At 58.8% G+C, this 23,287-nt stretch overlaps 1 protein-coding gene across 2 annotated transcripts; it reads right to left on the reverse strand.

Moving 5' to 3' along the window:
* Positions 1-158: 158 nt before the first annotated feature.
* On the reverse strand, positions 159-22,194 carry SRL (sarcalumenin). Of its 2 annotated transcripts, XM_071444445.1 has the most exons (7): positions 22,103-22,194; positions 11,900-11,998; positions 10,920-11,015; positions 7,628-7,663; positions 2,902-3,018; positions 1,969-2,202; positions 159-1,391 (listed from the first exon to the last, which is right to left on the reverse strand). In XM_071444445.1, exons 1-7 carry the CDS (start codon positions 22,161-22,163, stop codon positions 580-582), a joined length of 1,455 nt encoding a protein of 484 aa, XP_071300546.1. In that variant the 5' UTR covers positions 22,164-22,194; the 3' UTR covers positions 159-579. The 2 variants fall into 2 exon arrangements, with proteins under 2 accessions (XP_071300546.1, XP_071300548.1); XM_071444447.1 differs by lacking the exon at positions 7,628-7,663.
* Positions 22,195-23,287: the final 1,093 nt, after the last annotated feature.

The raw sequence follows: 23,287 nt of genomic DNA on the forward strand, positions 1-23,287 counted from the left end.
ATGAAGGCTGCAGAAAATCAACTGAGCTGTCAAGTGAAAACAGAACTCACCAGGTGCCCTAGCGGTCTTGGGAATAAAAACAAGATCAATATTTGCTGAGATTTGTAGCAAGTTTGTGCCTGAAAACAACAGGACGTGGCCTCTCTTTCCTTGACCAGTGCTCCCGGTGATGCCTGGGTTAGTGTGTCACTGCTTTCCCCTGTGTTCTCAAGCTGTGCCCTTGTTATCATTCCCTCATGGCTTCAGGGATGCAGAGGTTGAAATTCCTCTTCATGCACTCTCGGCACCAGTGGAAAAGCAGCTGCAGTCCTGCCCATGCATTGCTCATACTTACAGCTTAAACATTGCCTTCTACTCAAAAGAACAAAGATAAAATGTCAGGAATTCACAGTTTTTATTCTCTTCCTTATGCCCACCCATCTTCCCCTGCCATCGATGTCAATGACTCAAAGTCCTCATCGTATGGTAGCCTTTGCCAGCGCGGCACTCAAAGGGTTAACAAACCACGGCTTCTTGGACAGATAAGACATAAGCTCATTCACCAGTAGGAACACGTGGACAGTTGGGTTTTGGATCACCTTAGGGTTTCCTGTAGCGATTCTTTGGGGTTTCGCCACAGCCGGTGACGTCACAGGAGAGGACATTGGGCTTCTTCCCCAAGCCAATGCTTCCCAAGAGATCGGGAAGCTCACGGGTGATGGCCTTCTCGATCTTCTCTAGGAAACACCCTCCCATGTAGGAACACTGCTGAGATAGCAGCTTAAAACTGGTGATGGGATTGATGCCAAAGAAGTCCTTGTAAGCCTCACGGTTGGGGAGGTCAAATTTGCTGACATTGGTCTTTGCCAGAATGGATTTAAAGATATAGAACCTGTCAGGATCTTCCACAATGTCCCTGAACACCAGTTCTCCATCGCTAAAGAAGGTCATTTTGTCCTTGTAGGTCTGTAGATAGCGATCGACCAGCAGGGCGTGGATGCGCACCCGGATGGCGTGCTGGCGGATGAAGGCAATCTTGTTTTCCATCCTGTTCTCAATCACCTGGTTGAGATCTTCCAGGAGCGATATCTCTTCTTTGAGGAACAGGTCTCTGTGGGTTTCTGGATTGTAGTCATGGGGCCAGAAGGAGCTAACGTACACCCTGGGTGGTTCTGTGACGTTGATGAGAGGAGCCAAGCTCCAGAACAAGGCGCCATAGACTCTCATCAGCTCCTGGGTAGCCAGGCTGTCAGCTTTGTTCAGGATGATTCGGATCTGAGACTCGCGGCCCTTCAGCTGACGAAACAGCATCTCCAGCTCCAAGCCCACATCCAGCTTCGTGGGGTCAAAGACAACAAAGATGAGATCGGCTCTGTCAATGAACCACTGGCACACGTCGTTGAATGGGTAACCTTGAGGAGAGGAAACAGGGAAATCCAATGCAGGATGAGTCCCTTAACCAAGGGGATTGATAAATGTGAGCCTGCTGTGCCTCAGTCCCCATTTGGTTGCATGGGTTGTGAGGCACAGTGAACTTCCCCTGTTGCCTAGAATCTCTTTCTCACTTGTTAAAAACACTTTGGAGCTTCTTGGCACAAAACCCCATCCATGGGTGTCTGGGCCTGTGACTGCCCGTCTCTCTCACCCTTATCTCCCGACCCTCCTTCTCCCTGCTCCTGACCACGGGTTCCTGATGTTCCTGTGAGCAGATACTGAATCACAGGATCAGAGAATCATTATGGTTGGGAAAGTCCTCTAAGATCGTTGAGTCCAACCATTCCCCCAGCACTGCCATGGCCACCAGTAAACCATGTCCCTAAGTGCCACATCCACACATCTTTTAAATCCTACCAAGGTATGGTGACTCCACCACTGTCCTGGGCAGCCTGTGCTGTGTCAGGACTCAATTGTGCTTCAGCCACCTTTGCCACCTCAGATCACCATGGCATCTTTTCTGGGTTCCCTTAGATGAACCCAGTGAACCCCTACCTCTTTCTTGCTGCTTGCGGTTTTCAATAATGCCCGGCGTGTCCACGAAGGTGACTCTCTCCAGCAGTTTGTGAGGGACCTCAATGCCTATCAGCTTCTCCAAGAAGTTCTGCCCAAACTTCTCCAGGGGCGAGAAGGAGCGGGCACTGTCAGCAGCCATCACGATGCCCTCGATGGTCTTCAGCTTGGGCCCGTGCATGATGACAGTGAACTCGGAGGTGGTGGGTTCTGCCCCTGTGCAGCAACGAGAGGAGCAGCAGAGGCATGAAATCCATGCCAGGCTATGGACACAACAGGGCTGGCCTGAGACTGGGAGCATTGAGAGCATTGCGTGCTTCTCAAGAGATGCAGGGACAAGACGAACAGCATGAAATTCCTGCCCTGACTTCTCTTGGGAAGATGTCATGGGGTTGTTTTCTGTGGGGACTGGTTTCTCTGGAAATGGCCTGACTGTACAAGGTGTCATGGAGAACCATCTCCTGGGAGCCCTCATTACCACAGCACTGATCTGGCCATGGACATTTGCCCTTAGCTGTGAGATGACGTCTGTGGGAGCAGGGAGGAAGGAAGGGGAATGGCATTTCTCCTGGAAGGTTGAATGAGCTGGCTGCATGTGAGGAGGGATGGGGAGAAGAGAAAGGTGAGCTGCCCTTTTGACATGACTGCTGCTCACGGGTTTGGCACTGGGAGCTGTGAGCCCTGTGCTGCAGGATGAGGATTTTGTGGGAGAGATGCTCTCCTCCACCCTTGGAAGGGTGGACAGGCTGTGATGGGGAACCTCTCCCTCCGTGGCACCACAGCCAGGTGTCATGGAGCAGATCCAACCTCCTGGCTGTATGGAGGGATTGAAGACACACGGCTGGGAATTGCTGACTGCAGGGATGTGGAAATGCAGGTGTTGGCACCCCCTTGGCAAAGCAGTGAGTGTGGTACCTGTGTAGAGCTGGTAGGGAGTGTTGTCCAGCCCCAGGAGGTAGTTTATCATGGAAGATTTGCCGACGCTCCACGGTCCCAGGAATAGCACCATAGGCTTGGAAGTGATCTCCCCATCTGCGGAGAGGGGAAATAACAAGAGGAAGTGAAGGAACAATAGCCGTCGCCGCCGTGCGATTAACTCGCGGCTGTAACGAGCATCCCATGTGAGCGGCGCGGTGCTGCTGCCGGGGAATCAGCCGCCCTGGGGCCACCAGCCATTCGCCAGCCAAGGCAGCGCCGCCGGCTGCGGGAGCGGGACGGCCCCGTGCTCTGCGGCAGAGCCCACCTCGCTGCCTCGCCACCTCCGAGCTTTAGCCCTTCTTAGACTACGGAGGACTGGAAGGTCTTTTAAGCCTTGTCTCGGTTTGTTTCTGGTTTAGGCGGGTGAGTCTGGGGCTGGCTGCGGGCTGGGGGTGTTGTTTGGAGGCAGCCGCCGCAAAGCACGGGCCATGCCGAGGAGGGGCCATGCCGGGCCCCGTGCACAGGGAGCTGCCGTGGGTTCGGGAGCAGCGGCGCAGGGCATGGAAAGCGCGGTGCGAGCCTCGAGCCAGCTGCCTGCAAGCCTTTCCACCATGCCCTCGCAGGGACCCACCCCCGGGCCGTGCCTCCTGACCCTCCGGCAGAGCAGGAGCTCATTGCCTGGGTGTGAGCTGGGTGTGAGGCTCCAGCTGGATTTGGGGAGGTCAAACAACCCCGCTTTGGGCTTGGGGAAAGGCAAAAGGAGAGTGAACTGTAGTCCCCATCCTGTGTTTTTCAAGTCACACAGTTTTCTCCACGAGGATGGTGACCTGTCCCCGTGCCATGCCATCAGTCCAGGAGCACAGAGGTCCCTGGACACACGCAGCCAGCGCCCCCAGGAGCAACCCCTGCTCAAACAGGACTCATGCAATCAGCTTGTGCCCACACTGCTCGACCCCCCAGCCCCCAGGAGCCCAGGTAGGCAGCCAGTGGAGCCAGAGGAGCCCAGGGCCTGTGCCAGCCCTCAAGCTGTGCCCGGGACACATGGGAGCCTGTGAGTCTGAAGCAGGACAAGAATAAACAGGACAAGAATGGAAGTAAAACTGGGTGAGTTCCCGTTGGTGAAAACCAACCCCATCCTATGCTCAGGGTGGGAGAGGGTCCATCCTGTTGTTGCTAGCAGGAGTTCAGCCAGGGGATGGATGACACCAGAAGAGCTGGGAGCTGTTATCTCAGCTGGAGCAGAGCCTTACCCCATGGCCCAAGGCAAGGAGATGCCCTGAGCAAGCTGTGCTGCCCCCAGCACCTTCTCTTCATCCCCATGCCTGAGGCAGAACTATTTTCCATGAGGTAGCTGAGAGCCCCTGATGCTCCATGGCTGCCACCCATGCAGGAGCCAACAGCATTCCAGCAGGCCAGGGATCCATCTCCAAGGTGGGGAAAACCACAAAGCCCCCATGGTGCTGAGCTCCTGCCCCGAGGGTGCTGGAGGGCACTGCATGGCAGCTTCACACTGAACCCATCTGGCTGTGGGAGCAGGCGCTGGGGAGAGTATTCCAACCTGCTCCTGCTGTACCTGCCCTTCACAGGCTCACTGTGTCACCTCTGGGGAAGGGAATGGGCTGGGACATCTCTCCATGAGGCACTGCTGCATCCATACAGCTCAGCCCTCCTCACAAAGCAGGGCAGCACTTCTGAAGCAGGGGATGCATGGCTCTTCCTGTACCCGACTCCCTGCCTGGCAGCTGCAGGAATCCAGCCTTGTCTTCTCACATGGGACCAAAACAAGTGTTGAAACCTTGGCCTCTCATTATTAATCATTCCTCTGCCGCTCTGTCGCCGCTGCTCTGCTCTCTTGCCAGCTTTAATTAGGTTAGGATGGTTGTTATTATTACCATTATCCCTGTGATGTTGTGCCAGAGGTTTGGGGTGGGTCCCCGTGTGCTCTTTCGTAACACATCCCTGGCCAGGTGTGACTGTGCAAATGTGGGCACCTGTGAGCTCTGGCTTTGCTGCACGGAGCCAAGGTGGGCAGCGACGTGGGCAGCCCCCCTGGCTGGTCACCCACAGCCCCTCGAGCACCTCTGTGCCCCCCACGGGCTGTGTGGGCAGTGCCAGGCACTGCAACTCTGCAGGAAGCGCAGGAGCTGCAAGGATGTGAGGCCGGGTATGGATTTCCCTGCTGCTTGCCCAGAGGGTGGGAGAGGGAGAGCATCTCCCCCCCGGGAGGGTGCTGGCCTGGCATCTGTCCGTGCCACGTCCCCGTGCCATGTCTGTCAGCAGCAGCTCGGCTCAGCCTGACGGCCAGGACAGCGGGAAGGAGCCGGGGCTCGCTGCCGGCCGGGCGGGGATGGCGGCAGCTCCATCACAGCGGCTCTCTCCAGCCACCCTGTGGCTGCTCGCTCTCAGCTCAAGCTCAGACGAGCCTCAAGCTCAGCCCTCCGCAGAGCCTGGGTCTGTTTGGGCTACTGAGCTCGGGGCATAGGAGCAGTTCGGCTGTCCAAGTAGTTTTGTTTCCTAGAGCAGTGGCGTTCTGTGAGGTTTTGCCATGTGGCAGTGCCAGGCTGCCCTCGGTTGGAAGCACTGCTGCTCTGGGGTGGAGAAGAGGCAGCTCTGGGGAGAACTTAGAGCCCCTTTCAGTGACTAAAGAAGATCCAAGAGAGCTGGAGAGGGACTTTGGATGAGGGTCTGGAGTGACAAGGCACAGGGAAATGGCCTCACACTGAGAAAGGGCAGGGTTAGATGGGATTTAGGAAGAAATTCTTCCTTGTGAGGGTGGGGAGGCCCTGGCTCAGGTTGCCCAGAGAAGCTGTGGAAATTCTTCCCTGTGAGGGTGCAGAGGCCCTGGCTCAGGTTGCCCAGAGAAGCTGTGGCTGCCCCTGGATCCATTGAATTGTCCAAGGCCAAGTTGGATGGGTTTTGGAGCAGCCTGGGATTAGGGAAAGGTGTTCCTGTCCATGGCAGAGGGTGGAACTGGGTGGGCTTTAAGGTCCTTTGCAACCCAAATCTTTCCATAGTTCTATGATTAATCCTGGGCAAGGCCTTGTCTCCTCTTGTCCTCAAGCCCAGCAGATGTGCCTGGTGTGGCCTCTCCCCCAAGTGCAAGTCTGTCCTGAGGATGCTGAGCAAAGCTGAGTACCTAGCAAAACCTCCTTCCTCTCCTGGTTCCTACTGAGCCATGGGCACCAAGCTTTTCTTTGTCCTCAAGCCACCCAGGAAGGCTGGAACACCTGGGGACACTCCCAGCATCACCCACACTTCTGTCCCACCCCTGTGCCACAAACACCACCGGCCACGTGCCCACAGCACGGATCCAGCAACCCTTGGAGGGGGCACCCCTTGCTCCCAAAGCTTCCAAATCCATGAGTACCCTGACAACACACGTGCCCACAGATGGAGAGACCAGCCCACGTGGCTGAGCCAGCCTGTGCCTCCCCCGTGTGCCCCCAGCCTGTGCCCACCCTGGCAGCACGTGTGCGAGCGCCTGAGCCCGAGATGAGATAAGGCAGCTATCGGAATATGCTATAAATAGCCCCAGCCCTCTGCACTGCTGCCACACTGGCATTGCTGGCACTGCAGGGAGCCAGAGGCTCTCCTGGCACCAGCAGGGCTCGGTGTGGCCGTGCCCAAGGGAGCCTGGCTTGGCAGGGTGTGGCAGCGTGGCCGTGGGGCAGGACAGCAGGGACACAAGATGGGATTTCCCTGCGGGAACATTGTTCTTGTGGCTGAGCACCAGGCCCAGGGGAAGGGCTGGGTGTTGGCTGGCATTTCTTGGACTGTCTCCCATCTCCTGATCCTCCTGGGGGACCTGGCAGCACACCCTGAGCAGGATAGGCAGGGAGAGGAGCCAGCTCGGGCTTCAGCTGGGCAGGGGCCAGCCCGTGTTACTGGGACAGCTGCTGTGGGATCAGGGGTGGACATTCAGGAAAGTTTCTCACGTAGGAGGGTGAAGGGTGGGAAGAGATCCCCTCTATAGGATGAGCTATCATCTGGGCTCCTCCAGTTCATGCCATGGGTGAGAGATCAACCTAAAGGTCCAACACATACAATCATGGAATACTTTAGGTTGGAAAAGCCTTCTAAGATGACCAATTCTAAATGTTCCTGCAGCACTGCCAAGGCCACCATTAACTCACGTCCCCAAGTGCCATATCCAGAGGGTTTTTAAATCCCCCTGGGATTAGGGACTCCACCACTGCCCTGGGCAGCTATGGCAGGGCCTGACAGCCCTTTCTCTGAAGAAATTTTCCCAATATATTCAGGCTTCCTCAGGCAAAACTTGAGGCCATTTCTTCTTGTCATGTCCCTTGTTCCCTGGGACGGTCCCTACCTGGCTCCACCCTCCTGTCAGGGAGTTGAGAGTGAGAAGGTCCCCCGAGGCTCCCTTTCTCCAGACTGAGCCCCCATCTCCCTCTCACAGGACTACCAGAAGCACCTTTGAACCCTGGCCAGAGGAATATTCTGCCTCTCAGTCTTAAACCAAGAGGGAAAGGTGTCAGAGCCTGTGCAAGGTGAGGATTGGAGGGAAGGGCGCTGTCGGGACACACAGAGTCAGGCTGGGACAAGTGCGGGCTCTGGAGGGGCTGGGGACGCTGTCCCGGTGGGTACAGCCCTGCTCGGTGCCTGGGCAGTGCGGCCGCATTCCCCGGGAGCCCGGGGAAGCCGCGGGGCAGCGCAGAGCGCAGGCAGTGCCGGCAGCATGCAGGGAGCAGGCGGCGATACCAACCTGTGGCCGAGGAGCCCAGGGTGCGTCCGGGGTAAGCTGTTAGCGAGGGACACGGGGAGAGAGAAAAGGAACCGTGAGTCCGAGGAGGGATGCGACAGCCCGGGAGTGGTCCACGACAAGGAGGGAACCGATGGCCACATTCCCAGCAGGAGACGAGGAGTTACAGCCTGGGAGCAGCTTGCAGCTCCCAGGACAAGCACTGAACCCCTGTCTGCCCTGCAGGGCGGGGATGTGGCTCGGGGTGCTCTGCATCCCAGCTCCTGCTCTGCGGGGTTGTTGCCTTCCCTGGCATCACCCGCCGAGCACACGGAGCCCAACAAGCCAGGGTTAGACAGCCACCAACCCAGCAAGTGTCCTGACAACCCCGGTGACAGGGTCACCTGGAGCCAGCCCCTGTGGCTGGTGATGGCATCTGGGAAGTCATTCCCTATACAGGGACACTTGCTAATTAGCATACATCAGTAATTAGGGTCACCAGCATGCACCACAACCTGGTGTGACCTCACAGCAAGCTTTCCATGGCTGGACTGGGAGAATCCCTCACCCTCAGCTAGAGATAGCCCCTCCAAGCACAGAGTTGGACCCAGCCAGAGCATGACTGCATCCACGTGGGATGGCAGAGCAGAGAGGCAGGAGGGTGGCAGGCAGGGAGAAGGAAATGGCATCTGCCAGGCTGAAGCAGAGGGTGTGTGGGAGCTTTCTGAGATGCACCCTGACAAGTCAGAATTGATGGTGACAGCCACAGCTCCCACAGGACTCCATGGGAGTTTTCACATGTTGTGGGGAGCAGGGGAGCTCTTTGGATTACACTGCAGTGAGAGGAGCTGATGGGAAGAGAGACAAAATGGAAGGCTGCCACATAATGGAGGGGCCAGGGTGCTTGCCACGGCACCCCTCTATATTGGTTTACACCTCCAAAGGTCACACATATTCCATGACAGGCCAGCCCCAAAGCTCCCCCAGCTGTCCTGCTGCTCCCAGCCAGCTGAGCCGGCAGCTCTGTACCCTCCAGCCTCCCCCCACCACGGACAGGGGGCACAGGGGGGAGCTGGGAGCACCTCCCAGCCTGCAGGGACAGCACTGATGGCATGAACCCGCCTGGGACACGGGCACTGTTCAGGGGAAGTGTTGAGAAGGCTTCCTGAGCTCCACTGTGTCCTCACCTGCCCTCCAAGGTCAAGAGAGTTCCCTGGGCCAACCCTGGAACTAATGTGCAGGTTTCTCTGATTACACTGCTAATGAGGGCTGGGGAAAGCTGGATCTGTGGGTATGAAAGGCAAACTGCTGAGCTGTAGGTTTCCAGATAGGGCTGTGCATGCCAGGGTATGGCTGGGCTGTCAGAGATCATTCAAAAAGTTTGGTGTCTAAATTTTTTGGAGGGGAGCATGGCCAGGGTGTCTCACAGCTGAGACAAGGACTGGAGGCAGTGCAGCATCCCTGTGCCCTTCCCTGGGGGCCAGGAGGGGACAGTGGGTTGCCAGATCCAGGGTCACAACACCGTGAGGATGCCCTGTAGGACACAGCAGGGTGTGCTGGGACCTGACCTGGGGACTGTCAGCCTGAGGGGTGGCTGTTCCTCACAGTGAGGTGGAACAGACCATGGAGTGTTGAGGTGAGGCCGGGAGGAACACCAGGACCTGCTGTCTGAGGTGAGTCCTGCTCAGGAGCTGGGTTTGAGAGAGGCTGGGAAAACACCAGGGTGAATGGTGAACCTCAGGAGCTGAGAAAGCCAGCAGGAGCCTGGGGAACACTTAAACACTTGTTTCCTCCCAAAAAGGGAGCAGGGAGGTGGCTGCTTGGGCATGGGATGGACTAAGGTAGGGCAGGACATCCTAAGGGCTGGAAACTGTAGCTGGGGACTACATGCTCTGGCTGTGAACAGCAAAGGGGGGTTAGAGCCCACCAGCTGCCCTGTAACCCCAAACATCCTCCTGAACTGTGGCCCAGGTTGAACTGACAGAAAACATCAAACACCAGAGCAGCTTGGAGAGGAAGTTGGGGTGTTGCCAGGGGACAGGCCAGCAGACGTGGGGTGACAATTAGGACATGTTGTGAACCTCAATTACCCTCCCACAGGGTAACTTCCCTGTGCTCCACACTGGCTCTACACTGGAGATGGCCTGGCAGGGTAGGGAGATGTCCAAGCCTGCTTAGAGAATGTCTGGCTCAGACTTAGGAGTTGCAGGAGGGATGCCTGGAAAGCAGGAGGGATGCCTGGAAAGCCAGAGTTCTGCTCTACAGGGATGTGCCCCAGCTGAGTGTGGGCCCTGTGTGCTGGTGGAGCAAGGCCAGCTGTAAAAGGAAGATCTGTGGGCAGGGTATATCCCACAGATATACCCTCACCCCAGGGTGCATCCCAGTCCTGCCTCAATAGAAGGGAGGGCATGGCTCCAGGAGGGTGGGCCTGGACACCTGGGGAGGCAGGCAGAGCTGCAGGACAAGGAGGACAACTCCAGAACCTTGGCAGAAGGGGGACATGGGCACGAAGTCCTGGGACACTGGCAGCAGGGACTCCAGCAGCACCTGGATACTCAGGAGACATCTGGCCCTGGCTCCTGTGCTTGAATAGATACTCAGAGGAGAATTACTGCAGTGAACAAGGAAGTCAGACGTGGGTTTGAGCCATCTGTGCTTGGAAAATGAGGCTGCTTGTGTTTCTTGGGTCACAAGAACTTCCTGTAACTTGTGAGCATCTTGGGACAGGGCTGCACTTTCCTCTTCTGGAGGGACATATGTGTGACCTGGCTCAGCCCACACCATGCCAGGGGCCACAGGATGGGGCTCACCCCATCCATTGTGTCTGAGATTGCCAAGGGCTGGAAACTCCAACTCTCAGGATGAGTGAAGGCTGTGGAGCTTGAGGAACACCCTGCCCACATGGCTGTGTCCTGTACCCAGCAGGAAGGATGCCAGCTCCTGCCACCCCCAGGAAGCTCATCCCAGCCTTGAGAGGTCCTGAGCTTCCTTGCCAAGCCTGTTTCATTGGGCCATGATCTGTGCTTGGCAGGGGTACAGGGCATTGATGCTGAGCAGGTGGGAGACCCGAGGCAGGCAGGGCTCAGTGCTCAGCCCACACAGATGGCCCTGACAGCAGATGGGCTGAGGCAGAGGCAGGAATTCCTGCTGCTGGGTTCACTAGGGCATGGCCTCTAAGCCCAGCATGTTCATGGACTCCCTGGGAAGCTGCAAAGGAGGACACACAATCCAAGGCTGCCCATGATCTGCTCTCTGTGCTGTTATCTGCATCCCAAGGACCTGCTGGTGCTGGAGACCCCAGTGCCCATGGCATTACCTGTGATCTCGTGCTGCCTCAGCTCGTTGTATCTGTAGGAGTGTTCCAGGGGCTTGATGGAGGAGTGGTAGATCTTCCTCAGCCGCTGCAATACTCCTGGGGGGCAAAGCATGGGGCAGGTGAGAGGCAAGCCCCACCAGGCTGGGTGAGACCCTCCTGGGGCCATGCAGGTCCCAAAGGTGGCCCAGTCATGGATCAAGAGACTTGGCTTACAGCTGAAATATTGGCCAAACTGATCCCAGCCACATTTTGCCCAGAGTTGTGGCAGCCCCTGAATCCCTGGAAGTGTTCAAGGCCAGGTTGGACAGGGCTTGGAGCAGCCTGGTCTATGGAAAATGTCCTGCTCATGGCAGAGGAGTGGGATGAGATGGTCTTCACCGTCTCTCCCAGTCCAAACTGTTCTAGGATTTTGATGCTTCTCCCCTGCTAATGTTTCCAACTGAGCACTGTCCCCATCTGCTCCCAGCAGCTGATGGGAGGAGCACCTTTCCTAAGTGCTGTTTAGCACTCAACACCCACGATCCCAAAAAGCCCTCCACCCTGGTGCCAGGGCCCCCTGGCATGGCCCCTGAGCTGCTTGCTAGAAGAAAGGAGGAGCTTTTTCCACAGTATCTCTTATCACTGCCTTTCCAGCCCAAACTGCCAACAGGGCCAGCAGAAACAAACCTTAGAGTAGCAAAACCAAATATATAATTGGAATAAAAATCCCAACCCTTTGTCACAAGTTGCTCCAGGTTTCTTTGAGCAAGGATGTGCCTGATTCACTGTCTGCATCTTCCAGCCTCTATACCTTCCTAATTCTTGTATGTCCTTGGTGATATCCTTAAAATACCTAAACTACGTTAACCCGAGACCAGCCAAAGGGCTCTTACTGAAGATCTGGCATTACTAGACCTGCAAGAAGCAAGGTTAAAATCAAAACACAAGAGAAGGAAAGTCCTGTCCATGGTCTTAGTGCAGGGCATGCGTGGCCTCCTCACCTGAGACGTCATCGGCAGGTTTCTCCTCATTGAGCTTCAGGGTGTTCTCCAAGTGGGACCGGTCGCGCTTGGTCGGCTCGCTGGCATCTTCAACCTCTTCTGGAGGAGAAAACAAGGAGACCTGTTACTGCTGGAGGGGGGAACCCACCCAGGAGCTCACACAAGCGACTGCCAGGGAGAGGGCACGGGGAGCACACACACCCCGAGCCTGCGGGCACGCCATGCCCACAGCAGCCGCTGTCACCCTTCGCGTGCCACGTGCTTTCCCTTTAGCACAGGCTCCTGGAGGCTGCCAGGGCTGTGGCTGCTGGGGGAAGCGTCATGGGCAACTGCTTGGCTCCGAGGAGGGGCTGGCTGCTCGTGGGGAATGCAAAGGATGTGCCTGGAAGCGGCTCCCGGGGTTGGGATGTAGCACGAGCACACGGCAGCTGCTGCCCAGTGGGGCCCTGGTGCTTCCCCCGGCAGCTGCGGCTCCGCGGGCCCGGCCTCGGCTGCAGGCTGGGTGCTGCTGTCTCTCTGGCTGCCCGCTCCCCCAGAAACCTGCAGGGTCAGCTGGAGACGTGGGGTCCCAGGCTGGGGCTGCCTCTGGCTCTTGGGGGACAGGCCAGCCTGCCCCACCTTTGCCAGTGGGGTTGTTCCCTCCCAGTTCTCCCACCTCTGTCCCCATGTGCCCCTGCCCTCTGCACAGCACCCTGTCCCTCATGGCTCCATGCCAGGCATGAGGAGCATGAGGCAGCTGCCTCCACTGGGGAAGGTGCCCCACTGTCCCCAAAACAGGGAGACAGGGGTGTCCTTGCCATGGAGGTGCTGGCACACCAGGAGCTTCCAAGAGCTTTTTGATATGGGAAGCTGGGTTGGACTTTAGCGGGGGCCTGGGGACAGCAGGATCAAGCAGGGCACCACTAAGCCCTGAGACTGTGTTGAGCATCTACTGAGTGTTGGGCTGAGGAAGACCTTTTGACTTGCCAAGTGAAAACACAGAGACCAAACTGGGTTTGTCTTTTGGGTAAAATGGGAGGCTTTTTGAGCTGGGACATTACAGATGAAAACAACAAAAATACTAATCTGGGTCCAAAGGTCGCTGCCCAACCTGTGGGCCAAAGTCTACAAATAATTCTAGGAAATCATGGTGGGGGGTGTCCCTTTCCCCTAGTTAGCCTTTCACTGATTGAGCGGGGCTGGTGCCTCAGCAGCTCATTGGCCTGGATTAGCTCTTCACACCTTCCCTATGAGCCAAGAACTGGTGGAGAGGAGCCCCACAATCCTGGGAGCCCCACAATCCCAGGAGCATCCTGCCCCTGCACAAGCCGAGGGCCCGGAGGACTCTGTGGGTGGTGGTTAAAGAGTCTTTAGGAGATCTGCGAGTGCTGAAAGGGGCCTGGAGGTTAAACATTTTATCCATGTCCACATCCCTGAGGAGAAATCATGGACTTGGAGTGGAGAGAGGGGAACATCAGTCAGTGTTGGCACCACTGCGATGAGTGCCCGCGTGTTGGGCATCCTGCTGCAGCCTCGCTGCCCACGCCGGGCGCTGTTAGGGCGGGCAGGGAAGCAGAAGCGTTAGGAGAGGGCCATGCACTAGGTCAGGTTTAATGTGCCAAGCTCAGCTCCGCTGGGTTGATGGGAGGTCACTCCTGCTGCTACAGCACACCCACAAGAAAAGACTCCAACCTATCTGGCTGTGCTGGGTCTCGGTGGTGCTGGGGACCTCTGTTCCTGCCAGTGGGGTCTTGTCTGCAGGGGGGTCTGCTGCTGCTGCTGCTGGGGGGGTTTCTGCCCCTGCAGGGGGGTCTGCTGCTGCTGGAGGGTCTTCCTCTGCTGTTGGTGGGTCTTCTGTTACTGGTGGGTCTTCTTTTGCTGGTGGATCTTCCACCATTGGTGGGTTTTCCACTGCTGCTGGCAGGTCTTCTGCTGGTGGTGGGTCTTCCACTGCTGCTGGTGGGTCTTCTGCTACATCCCCACAGGGTGGGTGATGGCAGCTGCCAGGGCCATCCCTGGCTTCTCCTGTGCCAGCAGCTGCTGGTGTGCTGTGGTTCTTTGTGTTGGAAGTGCCAGCTGCTTCCTTATCATTCTCTCCAGATTCATTCTCTGGCCTGTCACCATCTTCATCAGAGTCTTTCTCCTCCTCAGACTCTCCCTCTTCAGACTCTTCCTTGCCTCCATCTACCTCAGACTCCCCGTGTTCACCTTCCTCAGACTCTCCTTGCTCGTCATCTTCCTCTGAGCTCTGCTCATCCCTTTCCTCCTCTCCCTCAGGAGCAGATGCTGCTCTTGGCTCCTCTGTTTGCTCTTCCCCTGGCTGCCCTTCCTCCTCAGAGCCTCCTTGCTCTGTGCCAGGCTCCTCATCCTCCTGGGCATGGATGTCATCTTGTGTGCCAGGCCCATGGTTCCCTCCACGATGAGCTGCCATGGATTCCTCCCCTGAGCTCTGTTCTTCCTGGCCCTGCTCCTTGCTGCTCTCCTCTGTCTGGCTGTCCCCTGGCCCCCGGCCCCTCCTCAGGCCGCCCGCCGGCTCTTTCTCCCCCTCTCCGTGTCCCTCCTCGGTGACACCAGGCACGGAGGCACTGGCAGTGCCTTGTTCCTCCTCGGGGCTGCCATCGTGTGCCTTCTCCTGCAGCGGGGGCTCCGTGCCGGGCGGGGGGCTCTGGGCAGCGCCGTGCCCATGGCCCGTGCTGGGGGCGCGCGGCTCTAAACGATGAGAACAGCTCAGTCAGTCCCACACCTGCCAGGGCCCTGAGGGGCGAGCTGTGGCTCTACCAAGAGGTTTAAACTCTTCCCTAAGCCTTCTCCAGCTCCAGCTCCATTTTCTGTCCCTGTCGCAAGAAGTTGGGTGCAAAGATGTTTGTGGGGGGAAAGCGGAGCTGGCAGGGGCTCTATGGCTCCACCAGCCCTGGCTGCCTGGCACTGGGGCTGCTGCCCACCCCAAAGCACTGCAGGAAGGTGGCAAAGCTGTCCTAAAGATGGGGAAAGGAGTAAAAATGGCAAATTTTGAGGGGCTGTGGGCACTTGGCAGGTTAAAAGGGTCCTTCCCCAGCCCTGACTCGAGAGAGCATCACACCAGCCAAGGTGGGTGGTGAAGTGAGGGGGAGGAGGAGGAGGAAGGAGCTTCCTGGCATGAGGGGCTGCCCAGCATGGGATCCTGCCTAACCCTGGCCATGGGGCTTGGGAGCTATTTATTGTAAGTGTCCCTTCACTAGGAAAGCATGTGCCACGCCGTGCTGCTGCTGGGGACACAATGAGTGTGTTCTGTGGCCCAGGAGAATCCATCCGTATTTTCCATAGGCTCCAACTGCAATTTAACATCAGTCAGCGGGTGCCAAAAATAAAAGATCACGGCTATACTGTCTCCGTTACAAACAGTTGCTGCTAGTCTAAATAATCCCCCCAAACGTCTCATGCCAGGGGAGCGTTTCAGAGGAAAATAATTCCTTTGTACTCCAGCTGGCAGGCAGAAGCCAAGCAGGAAAAAAGGCCACCTCTATCCAGGCTGCAGGAGGAGAGGGGCACGGCCAGCCCTGTGCTCTGGCTCCTGCTCCATGTCCATGCAGGAGCCACAGGACTGTGTCCTGCAGGACTTTGCCAAAATTGGAGCTCACTGGGTTTGGCCACAGGGCCTGTGGTGGCCGAGCACAGGAGGAGCTGGGCTGGGGTCAGTGTGGGGCCAGCCCCAGACCCCTCAGCCCAGTTTGCCCTGGGGATGCCAGGGGGTGGTTTTAGCTCCATGGCACTGGGGCTGGTGGAGCTGTGGGCTGGGATCAGGTCGCATTGGGAGGCTCATGCCACGCCAGCAGCGGGCAGTGGGGAGGACAGGCTGCCCCCAGCCTGCCCTCATTGCCAGTGGCTCTTGGTTCCCTGGCAGAGCAGAGCTGCAGCCGCTGCCACAGCCCCTCAGCCTGCCCAAATGGGATGCACAGGTCACCCTTGCTCTGGCCTCTCTGACCTCCCTGTCCTCTGCTGGCAGCAGCTCACAGGTGCCTCCAGGCACCCAGCTCAGCTCCCAGATGGAGGCAGATAGCTGTGGGCAGCTCCCACACCCCTCCCTTCCACCCTGGTCCTTCAGGTCGCCTTCCTGAAGACCCCTGGGACCCTGCAGGAGCCTTTTGAATGGAAATATTTATATTTGACCTGCAAAGCCCTGAGTGACTGGGGCCAACATGGCCATACCTGGCCCGGTGGCCTGGGAACCAGCCTGAGTCATTAGAGGGTTCCCTCAGCTGATGGGAGCAGGGACATTCTCAGTTTGGCCCCAAAATAGCTGGTGACCTGGAGAGCTGGGAGAGGAGTGATGGTTAAAGCAGAGGAGGAGGGCAGGACCAGGCAGAGGAGACCCTGAGAGTCCTCAGGGCTTTGTCTGGGGTCTGTGTGCCCCCTCTGACCCATCACCCACCATGGCCTGGCACAACAGCAATGCCAGTGCCCACCACGAGCCATCCCTCGAGGAAAAAGGGAAATATCCCCCAGGCACTCAGATGGGGATGTCCCTGCCCCGTGCTGCTCACGGGCTTCATTTCCTGTGACCTTCAAGGTCCGACAGAAAGTCCCTGTCCCCTCTCCACCTCCTTCTCCCTGTTTCCCCTACATGGTCGCCCGATCCACGGTGAATTGTGCTGACCTGCACAAGGCGGGCCGATGAGTGCAAAATGGGCCGAAGGTTACGGGCTTAACACCCTCCGGAGGCTAAAAATACAGCACGGCAACTGTACGGGGCAGCGGGAGGAGCAGCCCCGCAGCCCAGCCCAGGGTGACGTCCCCACCTGGGGGCCCCCGTGGGTGTAAAGTGACACCGGGGCTCCCCGAGTTCACACCTTGCATTGTGCCAAGCAGATGGGTGGCATCGGAGAGGAGACCTCGCCCTTTTCCCCTCGGGGACTTGACCTCCCTGCGAGTTCCTGGCTTGAATTGCCCCTGCCACCCCTTTCTGGTGCTGGGAGTTTTATGAGCTTCCAGGGGACGCTTTTTCAGGAGGTGACAGCGGGCATGGAGACGCCAGGGCGCGGTGCTGGGTGCCACAGGATGCCGTGGCAGGTTTGCACCCAGAACAGCCTGTGCGGGAAGGAGGGGCAGGGCTGAACATCCCTGCACGGGATCGAACGGAACAGCAGCGACCTGACGGCAAAACGGGTCCTCCAGGAGGACGGTGAGAAGGGACAGATGGGCACAGGTGGCCCTGGAGGGACACTCTCCCCCTCCAGCAGAAACCGGAGCCGTGAGCGTGGGGCCGGCGATGGCAGGGCTGCGGGGATGGCTTTTCACACGCCCCCTTCCCTGCCCAGATCCCCATCCCTGCTTCCCTGGGGGTTTTATCCACTGGCTCCTGCAAGTCCTGTGCTCCCCGTGTCCTCCCGGGGGGGTCTTGGTGGGATCTTGTATCCCAAATACCCAACCCTGCCTTTGTTCTGGCAAAGCCCTTTAAAACCTCATGGAAACTGACTGGACACAAAGGAGCTGTCAGGGAGTTCCTGGGATTTTCCAGCTGGCCCTGATGCTGACCCCACCTCTCCTGTGAGACCCCTTTTGAGGGTGATGTCCCTTCCCTCCCATGGCCTCGCTCAGGGCCATCCCCCCAGGCTCCTCCAGCCCAGCACTTGGAGCAGGGGGAGCCCGGCTCCAGCTCCACTTGGGGCCAACACCTTCAGAGGGAAGTGACCCACGAGGGTTCAAGCAGCCCAGAGGACACAAGCACAAGGATGGGGCTGAGGATGGGGTTGGCTCTCCAGACCTTTGTGCACCCCAAAACCCAGGATGCCCAGACACATCATCACATCCCAGAAGCTTCATGATCCCAAAAAATCCAGCATAAAGCAAATATATTCCTGGTTCTCAATGCAGAGGGAGGTCTGGGAAACAGTTTTGTCAAACTAACTTGACCTCATTTCTACAGAAAATTTTAGGATTAGTTTAAAAAAGTTATGAAGTAATTAGATTTCTGTAAATGGTTGCATAGAACCATACAATATTTTTATTAATATATGGTAAAGAAACATCACCAGGAGCTACCAAATGGGTTAAAACCAGGCTTGGAGCTTTCTGAATAGAGATTAAAATAGGGAATCACTGCTGCAGGGCGTTTCTTCCACTGTCTCCCCACCTCAAGGTCTGTAAGGGACCCTGAACCCTGACTTGCAGAAGACACAAAGATGAGCAAGGTGGGAGATGAAGCACCTGCTTCTTCCTGGCTGAGGAGATCTGGGTCCATCAGTGAGCAGAGGGCCAGGAAACGTCAGGTATTTTGGCACAGGCAGATGTCACTCTGTACATCGAGGAACATCCACCTCTGGTGTCCCTTGCAGCTTGGGGGAGTGCTGGGGGACCCAGGGGACCTGCTGTGGCATGGCTGGGGCTGGAAGAGCTCCTTCTTCCAGAGGAAGGGCATCCAAGAGCTTTCACTGTTCCTGGCCTCCAGCCATGGGAGGCTTCACCAACCCACCCCAGGGATGTCCCCTGAGGGACACCCTCTGTCCATTCAAGGCCAGACTTCTGGCTCCTCATCCCTCCTTGGGTCATCCCAAGCATTCCTGGTCACCCCTTGGACTTGCCAGCCTGGATTCTAATGCCTGATGTCCCACAAGATCCTCAAGCCCATGGGAATGTGGGGGCAGACCCTGCCTGGCCATGCTGAGCAGGGGGGCCCAGCCCTGGGAGTGGCAGCACTGGTGACACCAGCACATGGACAGGGCCACACAGCTCTGAGCCCTTTTCTGCAGTGTACCCAGGGCTGTGTGACCCCAAGGGTGCCCAGCTGGCACCAGGGCCATGCTGCCACTGCCAGCACCCCCTCCTGGCTCGGGGTGCCTGTCCAAGCCTCCCCTGCCCCCCTGCAGCCCCCACCAGCACAGGAGCTCAGGGCTCCCTCCAGCAGGCACTAACAAGGGAAATGTCCCCATGAGCTGGAAATAGCTCAGTGGAGCCCTGCACAGCCCCGGGCTGCTGCTATTCCTGCAGAGCTCAGGGAACAGGCAATTCCAGAAGCAATCTGGTCACCCTGACCCAGTGGCCAGGCTGGGATTTCACCAGCTCGGCGAGTGGGACACAGGGGAACATGGCAAGAGTGTTTGTCCTTGGGCATGGTACAGCCCTCCCAGCCTGGTGCCAGCCCACAGAGACCTGCTGGTACCTCTGTGCCACCAGGGCCATGCACAGCCAAGGTCTCCTGGCCTTCCTGCCTTGCTGGATGTCACCTACACACTGAGATAAGGATGGCAGATGGAGAGGGTGTCACAGCAGAGCCAACCTGGCTGGCATCTGCCTTGCTTTGCTCAGCCAACACCTTGGGAGTAAGATGGGGCACCCACAGGGACCAGGTTCTCCTTGGGGTGAGGCCCCAGGGGTGTGGCAGGGATGTAGGTGGCACAAGCACCCCGCACACCCGAGGCACCCCAAGCCCCTTTCTCACACACACCCAGTGGCAGTGCTGCCCGTGGCTGTGCTGGTGCTGGAGGGTCAAACAAGTCCAGAGGGGTGTCCCTGGGACACAGAGGTCCCCAGCTCTGGGCAGGTTGGTTACTGTGGGGCCACTGGCCTGGGATGGTCAGGGTGGGTGTCCCTATGGCTGCTGTGCCCAGGGCCCTGAGCCCACACAAGGTGTCACAGTCCTGCTCCCAAGATGTTCTGGCCTGGGAGGTGGAGCCCACCCTAAAGTGACACATTCCAAGGTGGTGGAGGACACCCCAGGATGCCATGAGAACGTGGTGATGGAGCTCATCCTGAGGTGACACCTTCCAGGAAGGCAGGACAGGGACTCCCAGAAGCTGAGGCTGGCACAGACCCCTCTGCTGTCACCAGGGGGGTCTGTGCCAGCCCTGCAGTGCCTTGCAGGAGGTCACCACTGTGCCAGGGCTTTCCCCAAGTCCTCTCTCAGCTCAGAGGCGGTGATGGCACAGCCTGGAATTGCCCTCCCACTCAAACCCATGATGGCTGCAGAGCCAAGGGATGCCCAGGGCAAAGTGCCTGGGCACTGCCCTGTAGCCCATTGCTGGTGGCCACAGGGGCCACCCAGCCTGGAAGGGACGGCTGGGCTCTGCCTGAGGTGTGAGTGTGCTCCCCTGGGCAGGAGCAGATGGAGACTGGGTGAGTGCCCTCACCATGAGCCACTGCCCAGCCCCACAGTGGGTGCTGCTCCCTGCCAGGCTCCTGGCAACCCCGGGGAGCTTTGCCAGCCCCAGCCACGAGTGCAATGAGCTGTCTCAGAGGGGGCTGTAAGAGCACAGGCACAGGGCAATTCCCACCCCCAGCCTCTGGGAATGGTGGCAGGGTCCTGGTGGCCCCAGGTGCCACTAAACCCAAGGAACCACACCTTGCTGTGATGTTCAATGAAGCCCCTGGTTCTCCACTGGACTTTCACCCCTTCTCTTCCCATGGGCACCTGCAGCCCCACAGCCCCATGGGATCCCCACAGCCCCACAGGCACCAACAGGGATTGAATGGGAAAAGTTGTCCCAAAAATGGAAAAATCATCCCCTCCAAGCCACTTCCTGCACCCCAAAGGAGCCAGGTCTGAGAGTTCAGCTTGGCACCAAAGGAAAAGCAAAACTCATCCTGCAAATCCCACTGGTATCTGGGGAGCAGAAGCATGGGCAGGAGACATGCCACTGCTTAGAGCTTTTTTGGAAACTCTCAGTACTGGGGTGAAATACGTGACCCTCAATAAACAGGTGACCCTCAATAAACCCTCAATAAACTTGGGGGACCCCTCAGAGATCGTCCTGGGGCTGCCAGACCCCCATGTGCCTCCTGGCCCCAGAGCCTCCTGTGGGATGGGGGATCCCAGTGCTGTGCTGTGCCAGCCCAGCCAAACCAAGACATGGGCTGGTGGTCTCAGACAAGCTCCTGATGTCCCACAAAGCCCCCAGCCCCGCTTGGAGTGGCACCAGCCACCATCCATGCCCGCAGAACACCTTCCCAACCCCTCTCCACAGACTGCACCCGCAGCCCCATGGAGGTCACCCCACCTCTGTCAGGGTGTGTGGCTGGCCCCAAACCCCATTCATTGCCGAGAATGGCCCAAGATGCCCTTAAAAGGCCAAAACTCGGCGGGGCCGGGGGTGCCGGGCGCTGGGAGGCGGCAGCTGCGGTGCCCGCGCGGGGCCGCGGCGGTGGCCGGGGGGGTGCCGGGGCTCAGTGTCCCCTTACACGGCTGTTTCCATTCTTAGCAGCCCCGCTCCCGGCTGCGCGGCCGCCGGAGCCCGGCCAGGCAGAGAACCAGCCCAAATTAACTCAAGGGCAAGCAAGGGTACCAGCGATGCCGCGCCGCCCCGGGGACACCCGGCCGGGCAGCGCGGTGAGGAGCGGGGATGGCACAGCCCGGGGAAGGGGATCCGGGGTCCTCAGAGATCCCAGCGCCCTGGCACCCCCCCCTCACAGTCCCAAATCAAGACACCACGGCAGCCACAGGTGACACTGCCTCAAGGCATGTCAGCGGCAGCGCGGCCCCTGTGCCCAGCGTGGCTCTGTAAGAGGGACCCCAGTCTGCACCTCCCGCCTTCCCCTCCTGTCCACAGCCCCCCAACACGTTTCCCTGCGCACTTTGGGGTGGCTCTGCAGCCTTGGAAAAGCTGCTGGGGAGCCCGGACTGCTGTACCCCTGCCACCCTGTCCTGCTCCAGGGCTGGGCTCGCTTGGCGCCCCAGAGCCTCTCAGTCCCACAGGCACCCACAATTCTGTCTGCAACCCTACAGGACCCCCACAGACCCCCACAGACCCACAGGTACCTGCAGCCCTACAGGCACCCAGAGTCCCAGAGGTGCCCACAGCCCCACAGGCAGCCCCAGCCAACAGGCACCCATGGCCCCACAGGCACCCCCTGTAGGTACCCACAGCCCCATAGGCACCTACTGCCCCCGGACACCCATGGCCCCACGGGCACCTGCAGCCCTACAGGGACCCCACAGCCCTTTGGGGTGCCTACAGCCCTTTAGGAACCCACAGCCCCCAAGAGCCTGCAGCCCCATGGGGACACCCAGCTCTGTGGGGACCCCCAGCCCCATGGGGACCTGCCAGCTCCGTGGGGTTGCCACAGTCCCGAGGGCACCCACAGCCCCATAGAGACCCCATAAGCCCGGGCACCCAGAGGCACCCACAGTCCCGCAGAGTCCCCACAGCCCCAAGGGCACCCCCAGCCCCACAGGGACCCCATAGCCCTGCCAGCCCCCCCAGCCCTCGGGCACCCCCAGCCCCCGGGTGCTCCCAGCCCGGTGTGTGGCCGTACCTGCGGTGCCGAGGAGCAGCAGCGAGGCCACGCAGCAGCAGAGCAGGTTGAGGCCCTTCATGGTGGCTGCCAGGAGCTCCCTGCCGCTCGCTGCCTCTATTTATACGGGCGGCGCGGGGCAGGGCCGGCAGCTGCCCGCACAGATGCTGCTGCCGCCGCCGCTCTTCCGCTCCCAGGGGCCCTGGCCATGGGGACACAGAGGGGACACGGCAGTGGCAATGGCTCCTGCCAGGGATGCGAGGGCACGGGGCACCTGCGGGCGTGGGGGTGGCACTGCTCGTGCGGGTCACGGCCCCGTCCCAGCGAGAGCAGAAATGGGCGCCTCTCCCCTTTATCCGAATAAATTCCTGCAGGGCTCCTCTGGACTGTCCCCATCCAAATCCTGCTCGTGTGGGGTACAGGGCTCCTTGGGCTGCCTCAGCTCCTTCTGGGCTGGAGCAGGGGTTTGTGGACAGGGAGAGCTGTCCACAAACAGTGTCCTCATCTGCAGTGTCCTCCTCTGTCCCCAAGGGTGGCTGTCCCCAGGCACCTCGTCCTGGGCTGATGTCCCCTTTAGCCACCACAGGTCACCAACTCCAGGCAATGCCATAGACCCCAAAGGAAACAGGCCACGTTCCTGCCACCCTGATGGTGTCCCCACTGTCACTGCACTGGCAGTGTGGCACAGGGCACGATGTCACCAGCACCTGGCACCCTTGCTCATACAGAGCAGCCTCTCAGCGCTGTCCCCAAAGCCTGGCCATGGCACAGTGACCCTTGGGCTCCCTCAGTGCAGGAGCCATTCTGGGGGGGCTGTGACCCAGCTTTTCTCAGGGAAGGTGGCAAACAACAGTTCCCCAAGAGTGGGAGCAGGGGGAGCCCCTGAACCTGAGATGGGGGGTGGGAAGGGGGCAGTGGTGTGGAGCAGGGGGTGATGGCTCAGAGCAGGCAGGGGCCAGCCCTTGGGGCCATGGAGTGGAGGGGCAGTGGGAGGGACCCACAGCCACGGGAGGATGCTGGGAGGTGGGTGCTCCATAGGAAAAGAGGGGTGCCTCCCCCCAAAAAAACATGGAGAGAGAGGAGTGCCCCTACACCGAGTCATGAGTCAGCTCTATGGAGAGATGGATACCCCATCCCTGGGGAAGGGGGACACAAAGTCTGACCCCAGTTCCCCTCAGCTGTGTGGCCTCATTAAAAGCAGCCCAG

This window comes from Agelaius tricolor, unplaced genomic scaffold, assembly GCF_023055355.1.
Source record: "Agelaius tricolor isolate 1412-34295 unplaced genomic scaffold, bAgeTri1.0.p SCAF_19, whole genome shotgun sequence".
Taxonomy (NCBI): domain Eukaryota; kingdom Metazoa; phylum Chordata; class Aves; order Passeriformes; family Icteridae; genus Agelaius; species Agelaius tricolor.

What these genes read in the sequence shown, in the direction of transcription:
- SRL (XM_071444445.1), bottom strand. Translation starts at nt 22,163, where the DNA reads ATGAAGGGCCTCAACCTGCTCTGCTGCTGCGTGGCCTCGCTGCTGCTC. An exon ending in GCTGCTCCTCGGCACCGCAG is followed by an intron (nt 11,999 to 22,102) that starts GTACGGCCACAC and finishes TTTCTCCTCCAG; the next exon opens with AAGAGGTTGAAGATGCCAGC. An exon ending in CCGCAAGCAGCAAGAAAGAG is followed by an intron (nt 1,392 to 1,968) that starts GTAGGGGTTCAC and finishes CCTCTCCTCAAG; the next exon opens with GTTACCCATTCAACGACGTG.